Genomic DNA, 20,530 nt, shown 5'->3' with positions numbered 1-20,530 from the left:
TTTCTTTCTAGCTGCTTGCAGTATTTTCTCCTTGATCCGGGAACTCTGAAATTTGGCCACAATATTCCTAGGAGTTACTCTGTTCAGGTCTCTTTCAGGAAGTGATTGGTGTATTCTTTCAATATTTACTTTGTCCTCTGGTAATAACATAGGATTTAGAGGTAGTAGAGACTTTTGGGGTCTTGTGGTCTAACCCCATTATTGTGTATATGAGACCAGAAAAGGAAATTGTTTGCCCAAGATTGGGTTATAATTAAGGTAGAGAACTGGAATTTTAGCTCAGTTTCTCCAATTTCAGATCCAATAATTTTCTACTCTACTTTAATACTCAGATAGTGGGAGGCTGGTCCCAATGTTCAGAAAAGAAGGTCATTGCCTGAATGGAAAAGAAAGATTTAAGCATCAGAAAAAGGTTATGTGTGTTGATTTGCTTTTCTTGACTGCACTTATTTATTTTACTGGAGGGGGCCAATGGGAAGTGAATTTATTTTTTGTTGTTGTTTTAAGAGAGCATCCATAAGACATTTAATAAAGAAAAGTATTGACATCCATGTTCACATCATTTCTACCCCCTTCCCCATTTTACTTGACTTCTGACTATTTTTCTATAGCTCTACAGTGCCATCTACTGGGAAAAAATATGTTTGGAAAACACTACCTACCCTACACTGTCTCATTTGATCCTTATTGCAAGCCTTTTAGGTAGCTAGTTTTACAGATAAGGAAACTTAAAGGTCAAATGGTTCACCCAGAGTGATGAGGTACCTGAGAACAAAATCAAATTCAGATCTTCCAAGTGGCTCCAAGACCAGCATGTCAAGCTGCTTACTTACTGGAAGGGACCTTAGAAGAGATCACTTCATCCAGCCTCCTCATTTTACAGAGGACATTGCCAAGTTTCTGTTATATTTACAGATCTGTTAGAATTAGATATAAATGGAAAGTGGCAGCTGGGTGGCGCAGTGGATAGAGTGTCAATCCTGAAGTCAAGAAGACTCATCTTCCTGAATTTAAATCCAGCCTCAGACACATAGTAGTTATGTGACCCTGGGCAAGTCACTTAACCCTGTTTGCCTCAGTTTCCTCAACTGTAGAATGAGCTGGAGAAAGAAATGGCAAACCGCTCCAGTATCCTTGCCAAGTAAACCCCAAATGGGGTCACAAAGAGTTGGACATGACTGAAAATGACTGAACAGCAAAAATGTGGGAACAGTCATACACTTTACTGAAACTGATCAGCCAACTCATTTCTACTGAGTTTGCAGGATTCTTGACACTGTTTTACTCTATAGTAGATGACGAACAAGACAAAGTCCTTGTTCTCAAATACCTAAATGGATCTGTGCTCTCCTCTGCCAATCAGATCACAACCCATCCCTGTCTGCCCATTCTGTTTAACTCTTGTCCAGGTATTCCTCAAAGTTCATCCCAAGAGTTTCACCTAGCATGGAGGCAGACTTCCTTCATTTCTCCACTATTTCAAGGATACCAAAGGAGAACACTATGGCTGTCCTCTAGATATTCCTTGCTCTTGCCCATGGCCAGCCTTTTCCCTTCCTATCATACAGTTCCTAAATGACATCCCTTCATTTATTCTTCTTTGGAACTCCTCATTAGTTATATGTGGCATCCTGCTGGGGCCTCCCTGGCACTTCTCCTTTACTCTTAGTGTGACCTCCATCTTATTTCTCCAGAGGCAATGGTGTTCCAGGTCTCCCTATCACAGAGTAACATCAGTTAAATGGTAATACTATATTGAAAAGTTGAGTCTTTGCTTTTCAGGAATCTTGGGGTCAGTAAAAAGTGCCAGATTAAAATTTAGCAAGGCAGAGAAACTTTCACAAGAAACAGAAAGGAACAAGATAATAGGGAACAAATACATTACTCTCTGAGGGTTTAAAAATAAGTTTTACATAGGATAGGCATGAGCAGATACACTGCCTAACAAAAAAGGAACTTGGAAGAACATGAATAAAGGATGGTATCATATGGGAATATGTGGCAAGAGTGAGAAATGACAGGTTCTAGAGGGTTCCATGAGTATCCCTGAGTGGTTAAGAAAATGTGGAAGGCTTCCAGCATGTTGAATAGATCCTCCTCCCACCCCCCAGTGAACTTATGGGAAAACATGGACAAGAGGTGTGGGGAATGAGTAAACAAGAATGGGGTGTGATTTGTACAATTGGAGGGAACATCTCAACTGATGAGCTCATAGATCTATTTGAATATTGATTTGTAGTGACTAATGTTCTCCTCTGGTTGTGGCTTAGAGGAAGGGAGGAGGTGTGAATGAAAGACAACCACCAGTCATCCCAAATTTCATGACCATTCCTTCTAAGGAAAATAATCTAGCTGTGTGACCTTGGGCCTCAGTTTCCTCTTCTGTCAAGTGAAGACATTGAGCCAGAAGATCCCTGAAGTTCCTTTCAAACTTAAGATACTATGAACACTTTAGAAGCCTATTAAACAAAACATTACCTTGCATGACATACAGAAGACGGGAGGTAGTGGTCCCACTCTAGTGTCCCCTCCCACGAGCCTCATCTGAAGTACTGTGTTCAGTTCTGAAGGTCACATTTGAGGAAAGACATAGCAGACATAGCAACCTGAAGAGGCCACAAAAGAAAGCAAAGAGGGTGTTGAGAGGATCAGAAATCAGCTCACACAAGAGGCCAAAGTGTTTTATGAAAAGTTTTTAAAGGGATGGAGAAATCATTGGTTCTGACATTGGAAAGGTTCAAATTCTGCCTCACACACATACTAGCTGTGCGACCTGGGCAAATTACTTAACTTCTCAGTCTCAGTGTCGTTGTCTGTAAATAAGAGAAGGATAATAATGGCTTCCATTTCGGGGGGGGGGGGGGAGATAGTTTTGAGAATCAAGTGAGATAATGTATATAAAGCACTTTGCAAATTTTAAAATACTATGTCAATGCTATTTAAAAAATGTGTGAAATGTGTGTGACAGATCCTATCTGTCTGATAGGAATCAATGCCAGTTCATTACAGAACCCTGGAGGTTGGGTGGGGGCTAAGGCACATTCCCGCAAATTCTGGGGAAGAGAGTGGGGGGGAATCTCTTAAGTCTTTTAGGGAGAAGATTTTGCTCTAGGGGAGGTCCCGGGACCCTGTTCTTCAATAAAAACAACCCTCCTGGAGCGCCTGCTGTGTGCGTGACAATTCTGTTTTACAACACCCCGATGAAGGACACTAAGTAGAGGAGGGAGGTATGAGCTATATTCATGAAACGCTTAATTAACAATCTGAAATGTAAAATACCATGAATAGTAGGAATGGTTTCTGACTTGGAAGAGTCTAAAATTTAGCATGGATACACCCTTGTACACAACTATACTACATACACATGCAAACATCTTCAAAAAATTGTTAGCCACTACTTCCCTGTCTCTTTCATTGACCTAAGGATTCATTATCCTACTCATATGGCTTCATTATGGCTCTGTCCTCTGCCCTCTTCTCTCTTTACCTTCTTCTCCTTAGTAACATCATCCACTTCCATGATATCAACTACCATCTCTATGAAGATGACATTCTGATCTACAAATATGGTCCCAGTCTCTCCCTTGTCCTATAGTTCTGCATCTTTCACTATCTATGCTCTATGTTCTACCAGGCCATCTCCCAATCTTCCTTCCGCCCACCCCAGATACTCCTCAAACTCAGTATCTCTAAAACCAAACTCATCATCCTACTCCTGAAAGGGCAAGGTTGGAGTCATCCCTGAGTTTTCACTCTCTCCACCCCGCTGCCATATCCAACTGGTTGCCAACACATGCCCTTTCTACCTCTGCATTTCCCAGATCTCTCCTCACTCCCCCTACACTCAAGGACCTCCCAGAGTTTAGGTCCTTATTACTCCTTCACTGCACTCTTGCAGCTTCCTAATTGGTCATCTTGCTTTCAGTTTCTTCAATTTATTCTCCACAGAGCTGTCAAAAGTATCTTCCTAAAGCACAAATCTAACCATATTCTGCTCCTTAGAAGCTCTTAGAACAGTTCCCTTTGACCTCTGGAATGACATCAAAGCACCTCAAGATGAAGAACAAGACATACACATTTGAACACTGCCAAATGGGGATTTGTTTTGCTTAAGTCTCTCTCTCTCTCTCTCCCTCTCTCTTTGTCTCTCTTGTCTCTGTCTCTCTCCTGTCTCTGTCTCTGTCTCTTTCTCTCTTTGTCTGTCTTTCTTGTCTCTGTCTCTTTCTTTCTCTCTTTGTCTCTCTTGTCTCTGTCTCTCTCTCTCCTGTCTCTCCGTCTCTCTTTCTCTCTTTGTCTGTCTCTCTTGTCTCTCTCTCCTGTCTCTGTTTCTCTCTCTCTGTCTGTCTCTGTCTCTCTGTCTTACAAGAGTTTTTTTTCCTTTTTCCCTTTTCCTAACAGAGTGAGATAGGAGTGAAAATAAATGCTTGTTAAACAAAAAATTAAGTTAAAAAAAGTTGAAGATGACATACAAACTCGCAGTCTAGCTCCAATCTACCTTCTTTCTGAAAAAAAATGGATTTAGTATTTTATTTTCCATAGTTACATGGAAAAAAATTTTTAACATTTGTTTTTAAAACTTTCAGTTCCAAATTTCTTTTGCTGTTTCCCTCCCCACCCACCCCCGTTGAGAAGACATGCAATTCAATATAGGTTATACGTGTGTAGTCATATATATGTCATGTTGTGAAAGAAAACAGACCAAAAAAAAAAAAAACCAAGAAAAATAAAGTAACAAAAAAGTATGCTTCAATCTGTATTCAGACACTATCTCTGGGGATGAACAGCATTTTTCTTCATAAATCCTTTGGCGTTGTCTTGGATCGTTGTATTGCTAAGAAAAGCTAAGTCACTCCCAGCTGAACATCTTACAATCCTGCTGTTATTTTGTACATAGTACATTTCACTTTGCATCAGCTCATGGAAGTCTTTCCAGGTTTCCTGGGAGCATGCTGCTCAACATTTCTTGTAGCACAATAGTATTCCATCACAATCACATAACACAATTTGTTCAGCCATTCCCTAATTGATGGGCATGCCCCTCCACTCTACCTTCTAAGACTCATTTAATATTACTCACTTTGCAGAAGTCTACAGGATGTCCTAATGAAAAAAATTCATTTGTTGGGCCTTAGATTTCCCCCAACTTGCTCATTACTTCCACCCCTTAGAATCTTTAGCTTCCTTCAAGTTGGTCTTTGACAACTCCTATGGGAAATCTTTCTTCTTCCACATACCCCGCCCCCCACCTCCACCTCCCCTTCTAGTTGTTAATGAGCTTTCTTTCCTCAAATTACTTTGCATTTAATTATCTGTATAAAGATTGTATTCTTCCAGGAAAAATGTAAGGTTCTTGAAGATGGCGTTTTTATTTTGTCTCTGCATTTCTTCTCCCTCTCAGCTCCCTCCCCCCTCTCCCTTCCGGCCCCCTACCCCCACCCCAGCCCCCTGACACATCACTGGTACTTAATAAATTCTTATTGGAAACCTTGAAAGCATGGGAATATATATCCTAGGATGTCAATGCTCAGAGATCTCACTGCTAGGCATAGCAAGGCAGTTAAAGGCAGAAAGGTATGCCCTATGTATACTAAAATATTAATGGCAACTTTGTGTGTGTGTGTGGGAAGCTGGGTGGCACAGTGGATAGAACACCGAGCCTGGAGTCAGTCAGGCTAGTTCAAATCCAGCCTCAGAGACTTACTAGCTATGTGATCCTAGGCAAGTCATTCAGCCTTTGTCTTGGTTTCCTCATCTGTAAAAGAGGGATCATAATAGCACCTACCTCCCAGGGTTGTTATAAAGACCAAATTAGATAAGATTTGCAAGGTGCTTAATTTTTATAAATGCTTATTTCCTTCTTTCCTTCCTTGTGGTAGCAAAGAAATAGAAAAAAATTGGTGCCCATTGCTAAAAAAATTGTAGTGAATGTTTGCAATACAATATTATTGTACCCTAAGAAATGATAAATGAATAATTCAGAGAAACATGAGGCATGAGAAGACATAGAAACTGGTGGAGTGAAGGAGGTAGAATGAAAACGATGATATTCAAAGTTACTAAAACAACCAAAACAGAAGAATAAAATGAAATTGCATAACGAAAATAGCCAGATTTGGTGCGGGACAAGAGTTGAGAAGATGTCCCCTCATCCCTCGATTGCAGAGTTAGGAGATTAGATGGGTGTGGCTAGAATGTTGCATATGCTGTCAGACCAGGTAGATGAGTTGGGTGATCTTGTGGAACTATTTTTTTCTTTTAAAATCCTTATTACAAGGGCTGACTGGCTTAGTGTGGGCAGTGAAGAAGGATGTATTCACAAATAAATATCATGTACAAATAAAATACATCAATAAAAGGTAATAATAATAAAAAAACCCTACCAGGTAATTCTCTCTCATAAATTAAAGAATCAGCAAAGAAATCAATGTCCTGAATCATTTTGTAAAGCAAGTAAACATTGCCTATCTTTTCCCATTTTGTAAATTCTGGCTTTTGAATTTGTGAGTTCTTCATTTTGTAAAACAGATGTGCTGCTGGTAAGAAGAATTTCTACAAATCAATTTTTAAAAGATTAAATACTATTTTAAATGCACTAGAGGGTGCTGCTGACTAAAAAAAAAAAAACCCTGAATAGGACAGTTTTCTAAAATGAATAATCCTGAAAAATCTACAATAACAGTTTGTTATATAAGTGAAAACTTAGATATGTCTCTATCGGTTTTGCAGAAATTGAAGTACACCACAATCAGGTTTGCCTAATTGGGGGTTGGAGAGAATTCATCTGAATACTAGTATGAACAGAGTGTCCAACAATTCCAGAAATGTTCCCCCACATTGCACCAATGACATTTCAGGAGAGAGTACCACAGCCCCATTTTTAATCATTACATAGCCTGAAAATTACTCAGCTCAACTGTCCCCTCATCAACAAACATCAATTCTGCTCCTGGAAGTAATGGAACCCTCCTCTGACCATTCCTAGCAGTTTCTCTGCCCATCAAAGCCATTGACCATTTTTAAATACATCACATTAAAAAGAGTAATAGCTCTGGGGTAGGTGGGCCTGGATTCAAATCTTTGCTTTTTTATTTACCTCCTGTGTGACCTTGGGCAAGTCCCTCCCCACCCCCACAGTGAATTAGCTTCCATGTCAAAAAATGAAGGGAGTTAGATGAGATCATTGATTTAGAGCTAGGAGAGCCCTCAGGGGTCATTTAGTCCAAACCGCTCGTTTTACAGATGAGGAAACTGAGACCCACACACAATAAGCTTTAGAAATGGGATTTCAACCCAGGTGATCTCTAGGGGACCTCCCAGCAATAAATCTATTGGTGTCTTTGATGTCTGACCAAACCCTAAGCACTCCACAGTGCCTGCTTCCATTGTCTTCATGGCTTTTGGAACAAATTGTTCATTTCACTGGGGAAAGTCTTCACATGCTTGGGGCAGACACCCCTCTAACTCACCAACAGGTGTGAGGATCATGGGTAATTCTCACTCTATAGATTCTTGGAGTCAGAGGTGAGACAGGTAGGCACCGAAGGTGAATGAGCAGCCCTGCCCTCACACCAGAGATGCTAGTTCTCCCTGAAAACCCCACACACCCCATTCTGACTAGAAGTCCTTGGAGGAACCTGTCTCACTGATTTTTGTATCTCTTGCAAGCAAGTAAAGGACCTTAATGAGCATGAAGTGCTGAATGAGAGATCAGAACCCACCAGGCAGATACTTAATCTTCCCCAATCTCCTCCAGAAAACAAAGCTACCCTCGGTGGTAACACAGAGACGCTTCAGAAACAAAGAGGAAAAAGCTCAGAGAGAGGAAACAGGTCCTGGACCTGAGGGCACAGATTCATTCATTCCACCAACAATCCTTCAGTGCCTCCCACCTATGGGGGGTGGGGGAGAGACACCAAGAACTTTTCTACTCAAGGAATTCATAGCTTGCCCAGAGGTGGTCAAGTGATTCCGAGGATAGAGCAGGAAGAGTGGGGTGGGGACACAAGTTCAAATGTGACCTCAGATACTGACTGTGTGACTCTGGGCAAGTCACTTAACGACTAATCTGTTTCCTTGACTGGGGAAACAAGGATAATCAAAGCAGCTACCTCACATGGTTGTTGTGAAGATCAAATGAGAAAATAATTGTACAGCATTTAGCACTGTGCGTAGGAGTTGCTTGGTAAATATCCGTTCCCTTCCCCTTCTGAGGTGGGACCTTAACTAGGTGTCCAGCCGGTCATGGGCACTAAGGAAAGAGCTCAAGATTTGCAGACAAAAGACCAGGGCTTCCTAAATGGTGATTAGACTTAACGTAACCTAGGTTAAGGTGGGAATCCTCCTTTATTACTTAGTGGCTGTGGGATTTGGGGCAAGTTAGCACCTCTCTTTCCATGTCTACTTCACTGTAAAGGTGGTCGGACCAGATGACTTCTGAGGTCCTTTTCAGCTCTAAATCATACGACCTATGGCTAATATCGACAGCTTGCCCAAGGCAACAGCATCGAAGTCTGAGAAACAGCCCAAGTACCTTCTAGTTCAGTCCCACAGGTGGCCGAGAGAAGGCAGCAAAGGCACATCTGGGTTAGCCACTGCACTAGTGCCTCCCGGGGCTGGGACAGGAAGGACCCCCTCCACTCAGACCCTATCTCCACACTAGGATCCTCTCCCCTCTTGTGACGGGTCCGGTTCCGTCTTCCCTGTTTTCCTCTTCTACAGGCCTGTCATAACCTCATGGTGGGGCATCTGGTTCTCCTCGAACCCCCATTCCCGACCTCACCCTTTTCCCAACAGGAGATGAAGGAAGACACACCGGCCAGGCTGGGGTAGTAAAAACAAACACCACCACTGTTTACGATCGATGGACCGATTGTCTGGTCTTGGCCGCTGCACTGTCCGAGTTCCATGGGGCTCTGCCACTAATGTGATCTTGGTCAAGTCCCTCACTTCCTCTCCAGGCCTCAGTTTCCTCCTTGGTAAGGCAAGGGAGATCCACCTTCGTATTCCCTAATGCTCTTCCCCTCCATCCCCCAGGTCTACAGCCTTTGGTCCTCGGTAGCGCTTGACGATCCCTGCGCAGCTTTCTTCTTCCCTCGGACCCCCGGGGACCCCTCCCATTTCTGGCACGTTCTTCTCTCCCGCCCTGTTCTACGTCTCCCCCTCTTTTCTGATCTCCCCTAAGCTCCGGAACGCCAAACCCCGCGAGGGCCGGGTCGGGGCTCGGGGAGGCCCGGGGTTCGGGCCCCGGAGTGAGGAGGGGGCGCGGGCCGGAGCTCGGGACTGGGTTTCGTTTCCTTTCTGTCTCCCCCCGCCCCACTCCGAGTCCGAAGGCCCCGCCCCTCCCGGTCCTGACCCTGGGGCCCGGCCTGCCCCTTTAAGGGCTGACCGCGCGGGGCCCAAAGTTGGGATGACGCGCGGGGCGGGTCACGTGGGGGCCCCAGGCCAGTGCCTGTCGGCCGCCCTGGCCCGGGCTCCGAGTCCGGCTCCGGCACAGCCTCGGAGTGCCCGCCGCCGCCGCCACCAGGTAGCCAGCCCCTCCCGGCCCCCCAACCCCCGCCCCTACCCCTCACCTGGTCGGGCGCACCTGGTCGGGCGCACCTGGTCGGGCACACCTGGGGCAGTCCCGCGCACCTGCGCCCGCCTCTGCCCTGCTCTCCGCCCCCCACCCATCCCGCCCCGTCCCCCTTCCCCTGGCCCCGACCGGCCTTGACCTGAACTCCGACCCTCTTGTATCCCCCCAAGACTCAGGCACATCTGTCCCCCACTGCCCCCCTTCGCTAATCCACTGAGCCCTTTCTCTCCCCCTCCATTGGGCCCTGGTACACCTGGCTTCAGCCTCACCTGTACTTAGTACACACTTTGCCCCATTCTTTGCCCTCCTCCACCAATCTGACCCTGGCATCCACCCCCACCCCTGAGCCCTCGTGTCCCTAGCTCCTTTTATTCCCGGCTCTTAGACACACACACACACACAGAGCCAGCCACACACACACACACACACACACACACAGAGCCAGACACACACACACACACACACACACACACAGAGCCAGACACACACACACACACACACACACACACACACACACACACACACACACACACACACACACACACACACACACACACACACACACACACACACACACACACACACACACACACACACACACACCCATGCATTCTCAGCCCAGCCCTGACACCTTCTCCCTCTGCTCCCCAGGTGATGAGCCCTGCCACATACCACTGTATCCCTTAACCTGGGACTCAGCCTGAGAAGCTCCGTTTGTGGTCCTTATTTCCGAAGCTCTCTGGTCCTAGCATGGACCCTGGCGGTGAGGGGCAGGAGCAGATAACTGAAGAAGAAGCCTCAGGCCGTGGCCCTGGGGGAGCCATGGGAACAGGAATCCAAGAGAATGCCAAGAGTGGTCCTCGGAGTCTGGCCTATGGCAAGGTCGAACCCAAGAAATACGCAGTGACTGATGATTATAAGCTGTCCAAACAAGTGCTGGGCCTGGGTGTGAATGGAAAAGTCTTGGAATGCTTCCACAAGGTGACAGGCCAGAAGTGTGCACTGAAGGTGAGTGTGGCCACATTCCCCCAGCGTGTACACTGTCTGCCAGAGGATGGGATAGCTACTTTTGTAGCATACTTTGTATGCTTTAATGAGGATCAGTTTAAGAAACTAGGGCTGTTTAACTTGAAGATGAAAGGATTTGAGGAAGATACCATTGCCTGCCCTTAAGTTTTGGAGGGCTGTCTTGTGGAAGAACCTAGATTGTTCCTGTTGGTTCCAGAGGGAAGAACTAGGAACATGGGCGAAAGTTGTAAAGAGGCAGATTTCAGTTCTATATAAGGATAAACTTTGTAAGAACGAATGATATCCAAAAGTGCACTGGGCTGCCATAGTGGGGTTCCTGTCCCTGAGCATCTTCAAACAGGCTGGATAGCCATTTGCCAAGAATATTAGAGCTGGCATTTCTGTTGAGATATGGGTGGACTACATGCTCTTGGAGGCCCTTTCTAACTCTGACATTCTCTGTTTTTTCGTTCCATAATACTTGTCAGGTTCTCTCTTGATAGAGTATGGAGAGGAGATCCTAGTGTGTCTGAGAAAAGTAAAACTTAAGCTATTTCTATGGGGCTTTATCAACCTTAGTTCTTCACTTCCGTTACCTGATCTGATTGCCATAATCACTGTGAGATAGGTAGTCAAATCACTCCCTTTCTCCATTTTACAGAGGAGAAAAGTGAAATCCAAATGATTTGTCTGAGGTCATAGAGTAATTCAGTGGCAGAGCCTGGGAAATACAACTGAAGGAGTGAAACTGGAGTGTGTGTGAAAGAGCCTGTGTGGTCTAGACTCCCAATCCAAAGCTTTCTACCAAATTAGCTAGCATAGGGACTAGCTAGCATAGACTCCCTCCACCTGGAGTCAAGAAGTCATGAATTCAGATCCTGCTGTAGACACTTGCTAGCCATGTGACCCTATGCAAGTCACTTAGCCTCAATCTGCCTCAGTTGCCATCTCTGTCAAATGGGAAAAATAATAGCACTTTCCTCTCAAAGTTGCCATGAGGATAAAATGAGATAATATTTATAGAGGGCTTCTCATGCTATATAAATACTAGCTATTATTGTAATGATGATCATGTTGCCACACTGTTTTCCCTTGTGCCGGTGTCTGATGTTATTACCCTAGAGACTATCCCTTTTCTATAATATCATTGTTCATTTCTGGACTTGGATCATGTTTGAGGGATTCCGATTTGGCTCATTTGTGTGATCAACAGGCCTCACTGTGTCACAGATTCACAGAGTGTCTGTGCTAGATGGGACCTGAGAAGGCATTTAGTCCACCCTTCCCATTTTACACAGAAGGCAATGGCCCCAGAGAAAGGCAATGACTTCTATAAGGTCACCGGGCAAGTTGGTGATAGAATTGAGACTAGAACCCAGGCCCCCTCACTCCTGGTTGAGTGTTTTTTTACAAGACATCAGGCTGGTTCCTTTTTTTAAATCCTTCAATCTCCCTGTTGCCTGGGTTACCCATGTCTCCTGTTACTGCATTGTAACAGAGGGCGGGGACCACATCTCTACCTCCTCCACATCCTGTCTGCCCGCAGCATTCTGTATAGGAACTGCTTATAGATACTTTCTTTATATGGGGGTAGCAGAACTGATTCCATCTCCCTTGGGGACATGCATTCTTTTAGGGCTGCAGGCCCCATCAGCCAAGCTAGAGACTAAGCACCTAAGGACTGAACTGTAAGACAATGCAGAACCATCTTTGTCAAGGCTGTAGTAGCAGTGACCTGGAAGTTACTGAGCAGGTCAGTGCTGGGCAGACCTCCTAAGGCACCTGGCTAGCCTTGTTCTGTCTGCATCTTTCCAGAACACATTTTATGTCATGTGTATTACAGTTATCTGTATGTGTCATTCCCCTGATTGTGAGCTCTCTGAGGGTAAAGACTTCCATAGACTTTGTATCTTCCTCAGGACCCAACACACAGCTCTGTTTATAGTAGGTGCTTAATAATTGTTTGTTGACTTGAACAATGAGAACCCAGTATGATGAGACTCATTTCTTGTGGATCCTGAGCAGCCAGATCCTGAGACTCTGGGTCACTTGAGTGGAAGGGAGGAAGGATTTGTTCTCCTCATCTAAGCTAGGGAAAGTGGATGGCTGGTACACTCACTGCTAGTCCTTCCTGATAAGGGTGGAGCCAAATGTTGGAGAGAGAGAGCTCTATTGACCTCATTTTTAGCTGAGGAAACCCAGAGAGCTAGAACTCTCTCTCCCTGCCTTCCAGATGAGGGTTGTGTAGACAACACCATCCTCTCTCCATAAATGGTTCCGTTTCCATCTGGTATCTTTTAACTTTCCAAAGCTCTTTCACCCCCTGTTAAATTATTTGATTGTCACCATTACCATGACCTTGTGAAACAGGAGATAGATGTAGAGCTTCCCAGTTTATGGTTGAGGAAACTCCAGGTCACGAGAGAGGAGGAGTTGCTTCCGTATTCTGCTTCCTGAACTGGAGCCTAGGGTTCTTGATGTATAAACCCTGTGGCCCCTGGTATGTTCTTGCAAGGTTTCATGGATTGAGCACTGAATTTCAAGTCAGGAGACCTGCCTTTGAATCCTAAGTCTGACTTGTTACCTTGAGCAAGCACTTATCTGGACCTCAGTTTTCCTATCTGTATAATGAGGTGATTGAATTAAATGATACTTTCTGGTCTCTTCCAACTCTCACATCTTGTGATTCTTTTCATTGTGGCACTCAATCTGTGGTTGTCATTGGGGATCCTGAAAAGGTGTACAAGGAAAGGATAGAAGCGGGCCCTGTACCAACCAGAGCTGGCTGTACCCTTGAGATACCATTTTTCTGCCATCAAACTGAGGATGTCAGAGTTTGGTGGCCAAGGTGCAGGGCTCTTTTGGAGCCAGCTCCCGCAGGAGAGAAAGTTAAATGTTCAGGTTTCAGTGTGAGCATGTACACCTCTGCAACTGGCAAACACTACAAATCGGGACTTGATTTATTGATTTGTTGATGGTCTCATCTTAAGAAAGTGATGAAGAAAATGTTAATAATGCCAATTACACTTAAAAGCATATCATGCATAATTTTTTTTAAATTAAAGAAAACCAGTTGTTAAGCACTTACCAAACAAAACACTACTTTGTGGTGGGACCAAAGTTGAAGGGGTAGATGTAAGAGACTCGCTGGTGCGAAGAGCTGTGCAGTCTTTATAAAAATTGTGTATGGAGCCTTCCCTGTAGGGAACTTCTTTTCCCCTTTGGTAGTAGTTTCCAAAGAGTACATCTTTCTGCCCTGGAAACCAGAGCTGAACTGATTCTCTCTTAAGTGTTTGGAGTTTTTTGTTTTTTGGGGGGGGGAGGCAGGGGGATTGGATCTAAGAAAAAAGGTCAAAGTACTCTGGGAGAACTTTAAAAATCAGTGAGTGTATCTTCTTCCCCTTCCTCTCCTATTCGCCCAAGCCCCATCAAAGCAGGAGGAGCTAACCATGTAGGCAGGAATAGGCAAGACACTTGTCAGGATCAGAATTCTGGGTGGGTGTGACTATCAGGTACTGTGAGCACCTAGATTTAAAAAGTAAAGTGGCCAAGCACCTTAGCATTGAGGTGGCCAACCCAACAGAATGACCTTGCAACTGGGAGCCAGAACATCTGAGTTTAAATCCTAGCCCCTGCCTTTGACCTGATTGTGTGCCTTTGGTCACTTTTTCTGTGTTTCATCTGAACATGATAAGGATGGTCATAAATGCTGTCCTTGTCTTATAGAATCCAGTGAGATAATGTTTGTAGAGGCTTTGAGAACCTTACAGTATTCTGTAGCGTAGATCATTCTTACTTGCTTCTACCAGAATCCTTCCCTGGCTTCTCATAATTACACTGAGCACAAGTGTTGGCAGGTCCTATTCTAGAACAGTGTATAGGGCACTAGACTGGCAATCCTGGGTTCAAACCCCACCTCAGATGCTTACTAGAAAGTTAAGTAATTTAACCTTCCTCAGTCTCCATTTCCTTGTTTTTCAAAGGAGGGGATTGAACTCAGTACCCTCTAAGGTCCCTTTTAGCTTTAAAAATTTATAATTCTATGAGTGCTTGCCCCAGAATGGGCTGTTGCCTGTGGACCAGCCTAGCTAGGCTTAGAGAGGCTCATCACTGAAAGCTCAGCCCCTTGAGCAATGAAATTTTGCTTTTTGGCCACAACTGATAAAACCATCTTTTTGAAGCAGAGGGGCCTGTGGTCTGCAGCAATGGAGACAGGATCCAAATGGACAAGATCATGAATCTTTTCAATATAGTGAAGGGCAGGTATAGCATGATGTCACAGAAAGAGCGCTGCATCGGAATTCAAGTCTCATGTCCCTGGGCAAGTCTCTGTCTCTCTCTTTATCTCTTCTTCTCTTTGTCTCTGTCTCTCTTTTTCTTTTCCCTAAATTGGGCTTAGGAATAGAATAGTGGGGAGATCAACCTTGTAATCAGGAAGACTTCAAGTTCAAGGCCTGCCTCTGACATGTAATGGCCAGATGACCTCGGCAAGTCACTCATCCTTGTGGCATCCACGGGCAACTCTCTTAAGACAAAAGAGATGTAGATCTGTATTAGTGGAGGGATCTACAGTGTAGATCTGTGCTAGTAGAGAGAGATTTCCTCCACAGATGAAATCACAAATTCTAACTGTTCTTCTATCCCTCCCCAAAGTATACTACGTATTTAACAGGGTTGTTGTGCAAAAACCCTTTGTAAGGTCGAAGGGGCTGTTTTTACTGCTAATTCTGGAGCAGTACTAGGACTTACTTTTTGACCCAGAGAGTTCACCCATTTTGCCATAAAGGTGCCATGGGTAGTAACATCTGGCAGTGCTAACCTTCTGAAAATTCCATTCTGGGAACTGAACAGCCAAAGGACCTTTTGTGCTGTTGGGGCCTTGCCCAGAAAGTACTCTAAGGAAATTTGGGAGTGTTTTGATAAGATCTTGGGGGGGAGGGGGTCAAGCTCATCTTTCAGTGCTCCCCAGGAGGATACCTCCAAGTGACTGGTAAAAGCTGGTCCCAAAGACAGCACTCCTAATCTTCAGTGCCCAACCTCATTACTGCAATGACTGGAAGTGTTCATCTGGTCACAGCCTCTTCTCAGACAGAATTATAATTTCCCTTTACCACCAGGCTACTGTTTCTTTAGCTATCACCAGAAACCAGAAGGAAACAGGTGCCAGTTGCTTCCCTTTCTCTCTCCCTTCCTTTTTTCCTCTTCTCTTGCCCAATCACTAAGTCATTTTTTAAGCCCTTACCGTATGCAAGCCCTTTTTTAAGTCATCTGGGTAGCGGGTGAGGGGAGAAGGTAGAGAATTGTTTGTCATGTGGTTGTAGTGTTCAGGGAACTTACTGTGTATGGGAAAGACAAGAATTGAACACAGATAAAATGTGCTAAACAGTGCCAGGCTGTGGGTGCCCAGTGCTTGTGGGGCAGGGCAGACAGTTGAAGAGCTTAGAGGAAGGAAGGATTTCTGTGAGCTGAGGTGGACAGTAAGGGCTCCCTGAAGGATGGGGGAGGGAACTTGGGCTAGGCTTTGAAGGAGAGTTAGAAATAAACTTCTCAGTGAGGAGGTGCTTGGGTTATGGTTTTCGTTGTTATTCAGTTATTTTCCAGTTATGTCCAGCTCTTTGTGACCTATTTGGGGTTTTCTTGGCAAAGACACTGGAGTGGTTTGCCATTTCCTTCTCCAGCTCATTTTACAGATGAGGAAACTGAGGCAAACGGGGTTAAGTAGTTTGCCCAGGGTCACACAGCTAATAAGGGTCTGAAGTGAAATTTGAACTAAGATCTTCCTGACTCTAGGCTGGGTGCTGCAGCCACCTTGCTGCCATGAAAGGATATGAATACAAAGAGTGGAATATATCCCTGCTCTTAAAATTTTTAAGTCCTGGCTCTTCCACTTACTAACAAATGTGTCCTTAGGCCAAATCACTTAGCTTCAGTGGTCCTCAGTTTCCTCCTCTGTAAAATGGGAGAGGTGTAGACTAAGCATTCTTCCAGCTTTAAAATTCTATGATTATTAGGGAGAAAGGGCTGAGAAGTGAAGAGGCCTGGAATCGTATCCTTGTGTGGCCCAACCCGTGAGAAACCTGCCTCAAAGCTGAGTCCCAAGAGCTCTTTTTTTTTTTTCTTTTGAAACGTCTGATATTTAGTTGCCTGGGCTGAGATAGGAGGAAAGGAGAAGCTGGGTGGGTGAATCATAAGGAATCCTAGAGATCAGCTTGTCCAACCCCCACATTTTAGAGATTAGGAAACCGGAGAGAAGGTGAGGTCAAGTGATTTGCCCAAGGCAAGTAAGTAGAGCTGGGACCTGAGTCCAGCCTTTCCCATTCCTGCCTCAGTCTTCTTTCCAAGATTACAGACCAAAGAGGATCCAAGTGGCTGATCTGAGACCTCCGGTACTCTCAGCAACCCTGAGCAGGGCTGCCCCCAATGAGAGGACCATCACAGTCTAGTCATACCTAACTTTTTGCCAGACTGCTGCTGAGCTCCAGGGCTGGATAACCCATTGATCAACCTGGATATTGAGGTTCATCTGGAAAGGACTTTGGAGATTGTGGCCAGTTCACTCTCAATTAGTGCAAACAATGAATCTCATGAAGTGATCTCAAGAATTTGAATTCTCATGATTCAAAGTTATAATGATGTAAAATATGGTACTTATTTCCAGCCCAATAGAAATAAGCAGTGCAAATTCAAATAGTATGAATCGGATAATTTCATAGGGTTCATGAAATAACAAAACTGAGGCCCAAAGGAATGGTGACATGCCCCAAATCACATAGATGGGAAATGTTGGAGCTGGAATCGGAACCAAAGTTCTCTGATTCCAAATCCATTTATAGAGGGCTGCCTCTAAGAGGGGCTTACAAGCTCAGGTGTGTGGTGGTTCCAGATCCTCTCAGAAAAGAAATTCCTTCTTCATTTACTTCCCTTTCCCCAACTTGACAGCTCTCAGTTTGGGTTAGAGATGGTTTAGGGCAGAGCTATCAATCTCAAATAGTAATGGGTCCCTACAGGCAGCATCCTGACTTAAAAATGACAAATTAAGATTATTTGTGTTGTGTTGTATTTTTACTTATTTTATTAAATATTTCTCAATTACATTTTAATCTGATTCAGGCCACACTAGGGTGTTTTGCAGAAGATTCTTAAGAAAATGACTGTTTGTGATTCTTGTGTTTCTTGGAGAGTCCCTGTCTTTCCCAAGTTGACCCTACAATTCTACATGCTCAGGACAGGAAAAAACATGTCTTCTGTCTCTTAGGATATAGAACACAGAGGGTTTGGTTTGTTTAGACACACAGTGGACCTCCCAGACCATAAAGTCTCCAGTGGTGAGGACCTTTTCTTACCTAAGCTTTCTGTCACTCCTAATGCCTAGCCTAGCTCTGCCCAGAGTAGGTGCTTACGAAACGTTTGTTCGGTTAAGTAGCATTGCTTTTCAGAGGTTCTCCTGGGCCCTCAGAGTCAAATGCTCAGCTGTAGCTTAAAAACAAAATCACAAGATTTCCCTCTTCTTTTTAAAAAGATGTTATGTAAAATGAGCTTGTTTGCAGAAAGTCCCCAGTTCAGGGTTGCTCCTGTAGATTAGTTGTTTAAATTTCAAGCATGTTTTCCTGAAATAATATTATAAATAATGCTTGGCTTTACAGGCCAGCCCACAAAAACCTATGTAGCCTACTATATAACTGAACCGTTATACAGAGTTGCCCTAAAAAACGTAGAAAATCATACAGGTATAAAACTATCCAATACACAAAATAAACACCTTACTGTTCATTCTTATCCTTAATCCTGGTTCAGGTGAGCAAATGCAGTTTGGATTAGATATTACCTATTGCAGCCCTTCTATTTCACAAATTAGGAAACTTAAGTCCCAGCGATTTAAAAAACCTCACAAAAAAGCCCCAAACCAGAACATAAGCCACTGTGTTTCTCCTTTGTTCCTTCAGGTCGTGTCGCCAAGACTGGGGTCACTTTGGGAGAGACAAAAGCTACCAGAGGGCTTCTTTAAATCACAACTCCAGTGTAATTAGTGGTATCTTGAGAAGGGCGGAGTGAGAATCAGTGCTCCTTTTAGCTTTGGCAGTGGCCTACCAAAGTGGGTCCTCATCACTAAAAGGAAAGCTGCGAGCATTTAGTAATGCCTTACTCTGTGCCAGGCATTGTGCTAAAGACTGAGTACAAATACAAACGGAAGGAAAGGCAGTTCATTCCCTTCCTTCCGAGAGCTCATATTCTAATGTGGGATAAGAACACATAAAAAGGGGCTGAAAGGAAAGGGTCATGGTGACACGGTCCCCAGAATCAGAATCACAACCAGGAGGGGTTTAAAACATGGCCAGTCTAGGCCTATTCCCAAAGTGGAGGCCCTAGAAAGAATTCACCAGACGCAACAGAAAGATGTTCTAGAGTGGGAAGGCCCCAAGTGTTTAGGGAAATTCCAGGGTGAGATGGAGCAAGCCCCAGCATCAACGCAGCAACCCCTACCCGTATCCATGGAGCATCCTTGCTGCTCTGTCAGCCCCACCCTTGTGCCCTTGAAGAACTCATAGCTTAGTTGGGAAGATAAGGGCCCTTTAACACTTAATAAATGCTTAAAATGAAGGACAGGTAAAGCCCTGAGGACAACCAATATGCTGATATGTTCAGAGAAGTTTGGTGGTCAGGGAAGGCTTCCTGTACCTTGTGTTGGGCATTATAAAAGGTGGGTAGGATCATACTGCCATGACCACTGTCAAGTAGCTGTCTGATTATGTTAGCTTTTCATGCTTGCCAGTGAAATCGAAGTGGCATCACTGCTCTTGGAGTCATCCCAAGAGAATGGAGAATGGAAATGGAGAATTCCAGAATGTCTGATCTCCCAAGGGTGGCCTTTGGAAATCGTGGAAACCAGTTGCCCCGTTTTACATGTGAGGGAACCGAGGAAGCCCACAGAGGGGAAAGCTCACACAGGGAATTAGTGGCAGACCTGGGGCTAGAATCTCTAATTCCAAACCCTTTGCTTTCTCCCCTGTACCTCTCCCGAACACAGTGGAAGAGTTTGGGTTGATTCAAGCATTCAGTCGTACAGGAAATGGAGAGAGCAGGGCTGATGAGGATTGCCCATGGTGGGCACTTAATAACTGTTTGCTTGAGTGGATTTAACAGACCCTGAGCCTTGCTGAGATATAATCCCTGCTCCTAATTGCAGTCTGGGGGCCTGGTCTCCATTTTGTGATGGCAGACTTGCTGCAGACACAGGGTTTCTTGGCTGTACAACTTCAAATGGTTCTTGCAAATGAAAGCTAATTAAAAGAACCTTACAATTGCATGCTACAGCTTAATGAGATATATTTTTTTTAAAGTTGGACAAGATCCACAAAACCACCTGCCACAGCATTGGGTGTTATGGGGAGGAAAGTGACCAAAATGAGTTCTCTTGGTTCCTGCTTTCAGCCTGACAATTCCAAAGTATTAGCCCGAAATAATAATAATCATTAACCATAGCAGCAGCATCTCAGATGTATTTCCTGCTTTTAGTTTATAAAGTATTCCCTTCATAGCAGCTCTGTGAGGTAGGTAGTGTGGAAGTATTAGCATTCTCATTTTTACCAAGTGGGAAACTGAAGTTTGGAGAAGATAGGCCTTTTCCAGTTGTGCCAAGCTAAGCCTCAGACCTGAGATATTCCCACTTCACCAGCCCTTCTCTTTTTCTTTGATCTGACCTTGTGGGTCCTTCAGCATACCAGGTACGGCTTCCCTTCTGTTGTCCTTTCTTTCCCCGGGTGTGAACCAAAGGCCCCATCCCATTTTCTGTTTCTACTTCTCTGCCCTCATGTTTGTCCCTTCCAGGTGGAGAAGAATGCCTCATCTCTCTCAGAGAGATGCAAGGAAGTACTGGAAGCCAGATCTCTGGAAAAGAAAAGTCAGAGGCTGCATAACCTTTCATTAGGGATGTGTAATAAAGAGGATGGCTCT

The 20,530-nt window shown here is 44.5% G+C and overlaps 1 protein-coding gene and 1 long non-coding RNA gene across 4 annotated transcripts in view; one reads left to right on the top strand and one right to left on the bottom strand.

The window, feature by feature from the left end:
* Window positions 1-304: 304 nt before the first annotated feature.
* LOC140531766 (uncharacterized) lies at window positions 305-4,563 on the bottom strand. Its single transcript, XR_011976431.1, has 2 exons — window positions 2,479-4,563; window positions 305-376 (listed from the first exon to the last, which is right to left on the bottom strand). It is a non-coding gene; the product is annotated as an uncharacterized lncRNA (long non-coding RNA).
* A 4,159-nt stretch (window positions 4,564-8,722) lies between these two features.
* MAPKAPK3 (MAPK activated protein kinase 3) overlaps window positions 8,723-20,530 on the top strand; it is a 93,883-nt gene continuing 82,075 nt past the window's right edge. Inside the window, exons 1-2 of one of the 3 annotated variants that reach the window (XM_072650496.1) lie at window positions 8,723-8,975; window positions 10,223-10,579. In XM_072650496.1, the coding sequence (XP_072506597.1) occupies window positions 10,322-10,579 (258 nt within the window). In that variant the 5' untranslated portion in view covers window positions 8,723-8,975; window positions 10,223-10,321. Of the gene's footprint in view, window positions 8,976-9,391; window positions 9,524-10,222; window positions 10,580-20,530 lie in introns of those variants that run through there. The other 2 variants (XM_072650489.1, XM_072650493.1) reach the window with 2 other exon arrangements.

Source organism: Notamacropus eugenii, chromosome 1, assembly GCF_028372415.1.
Source record: "Notamacropus eugenii isolate mMacEug1 chromosome 1, mMacEug1.pri_v2, whole genome shotgun sequence".
Classification (NCBI taxonomy): Eukaryota; Metazoa; Chordata; class Mammalia; order Diprotodontia; family Macropodidae; genus Notamacropus; species Notamacropus eugenii.
This window is presented reverse-complemented; position numbering and strand designations above follow the sequence as displayed.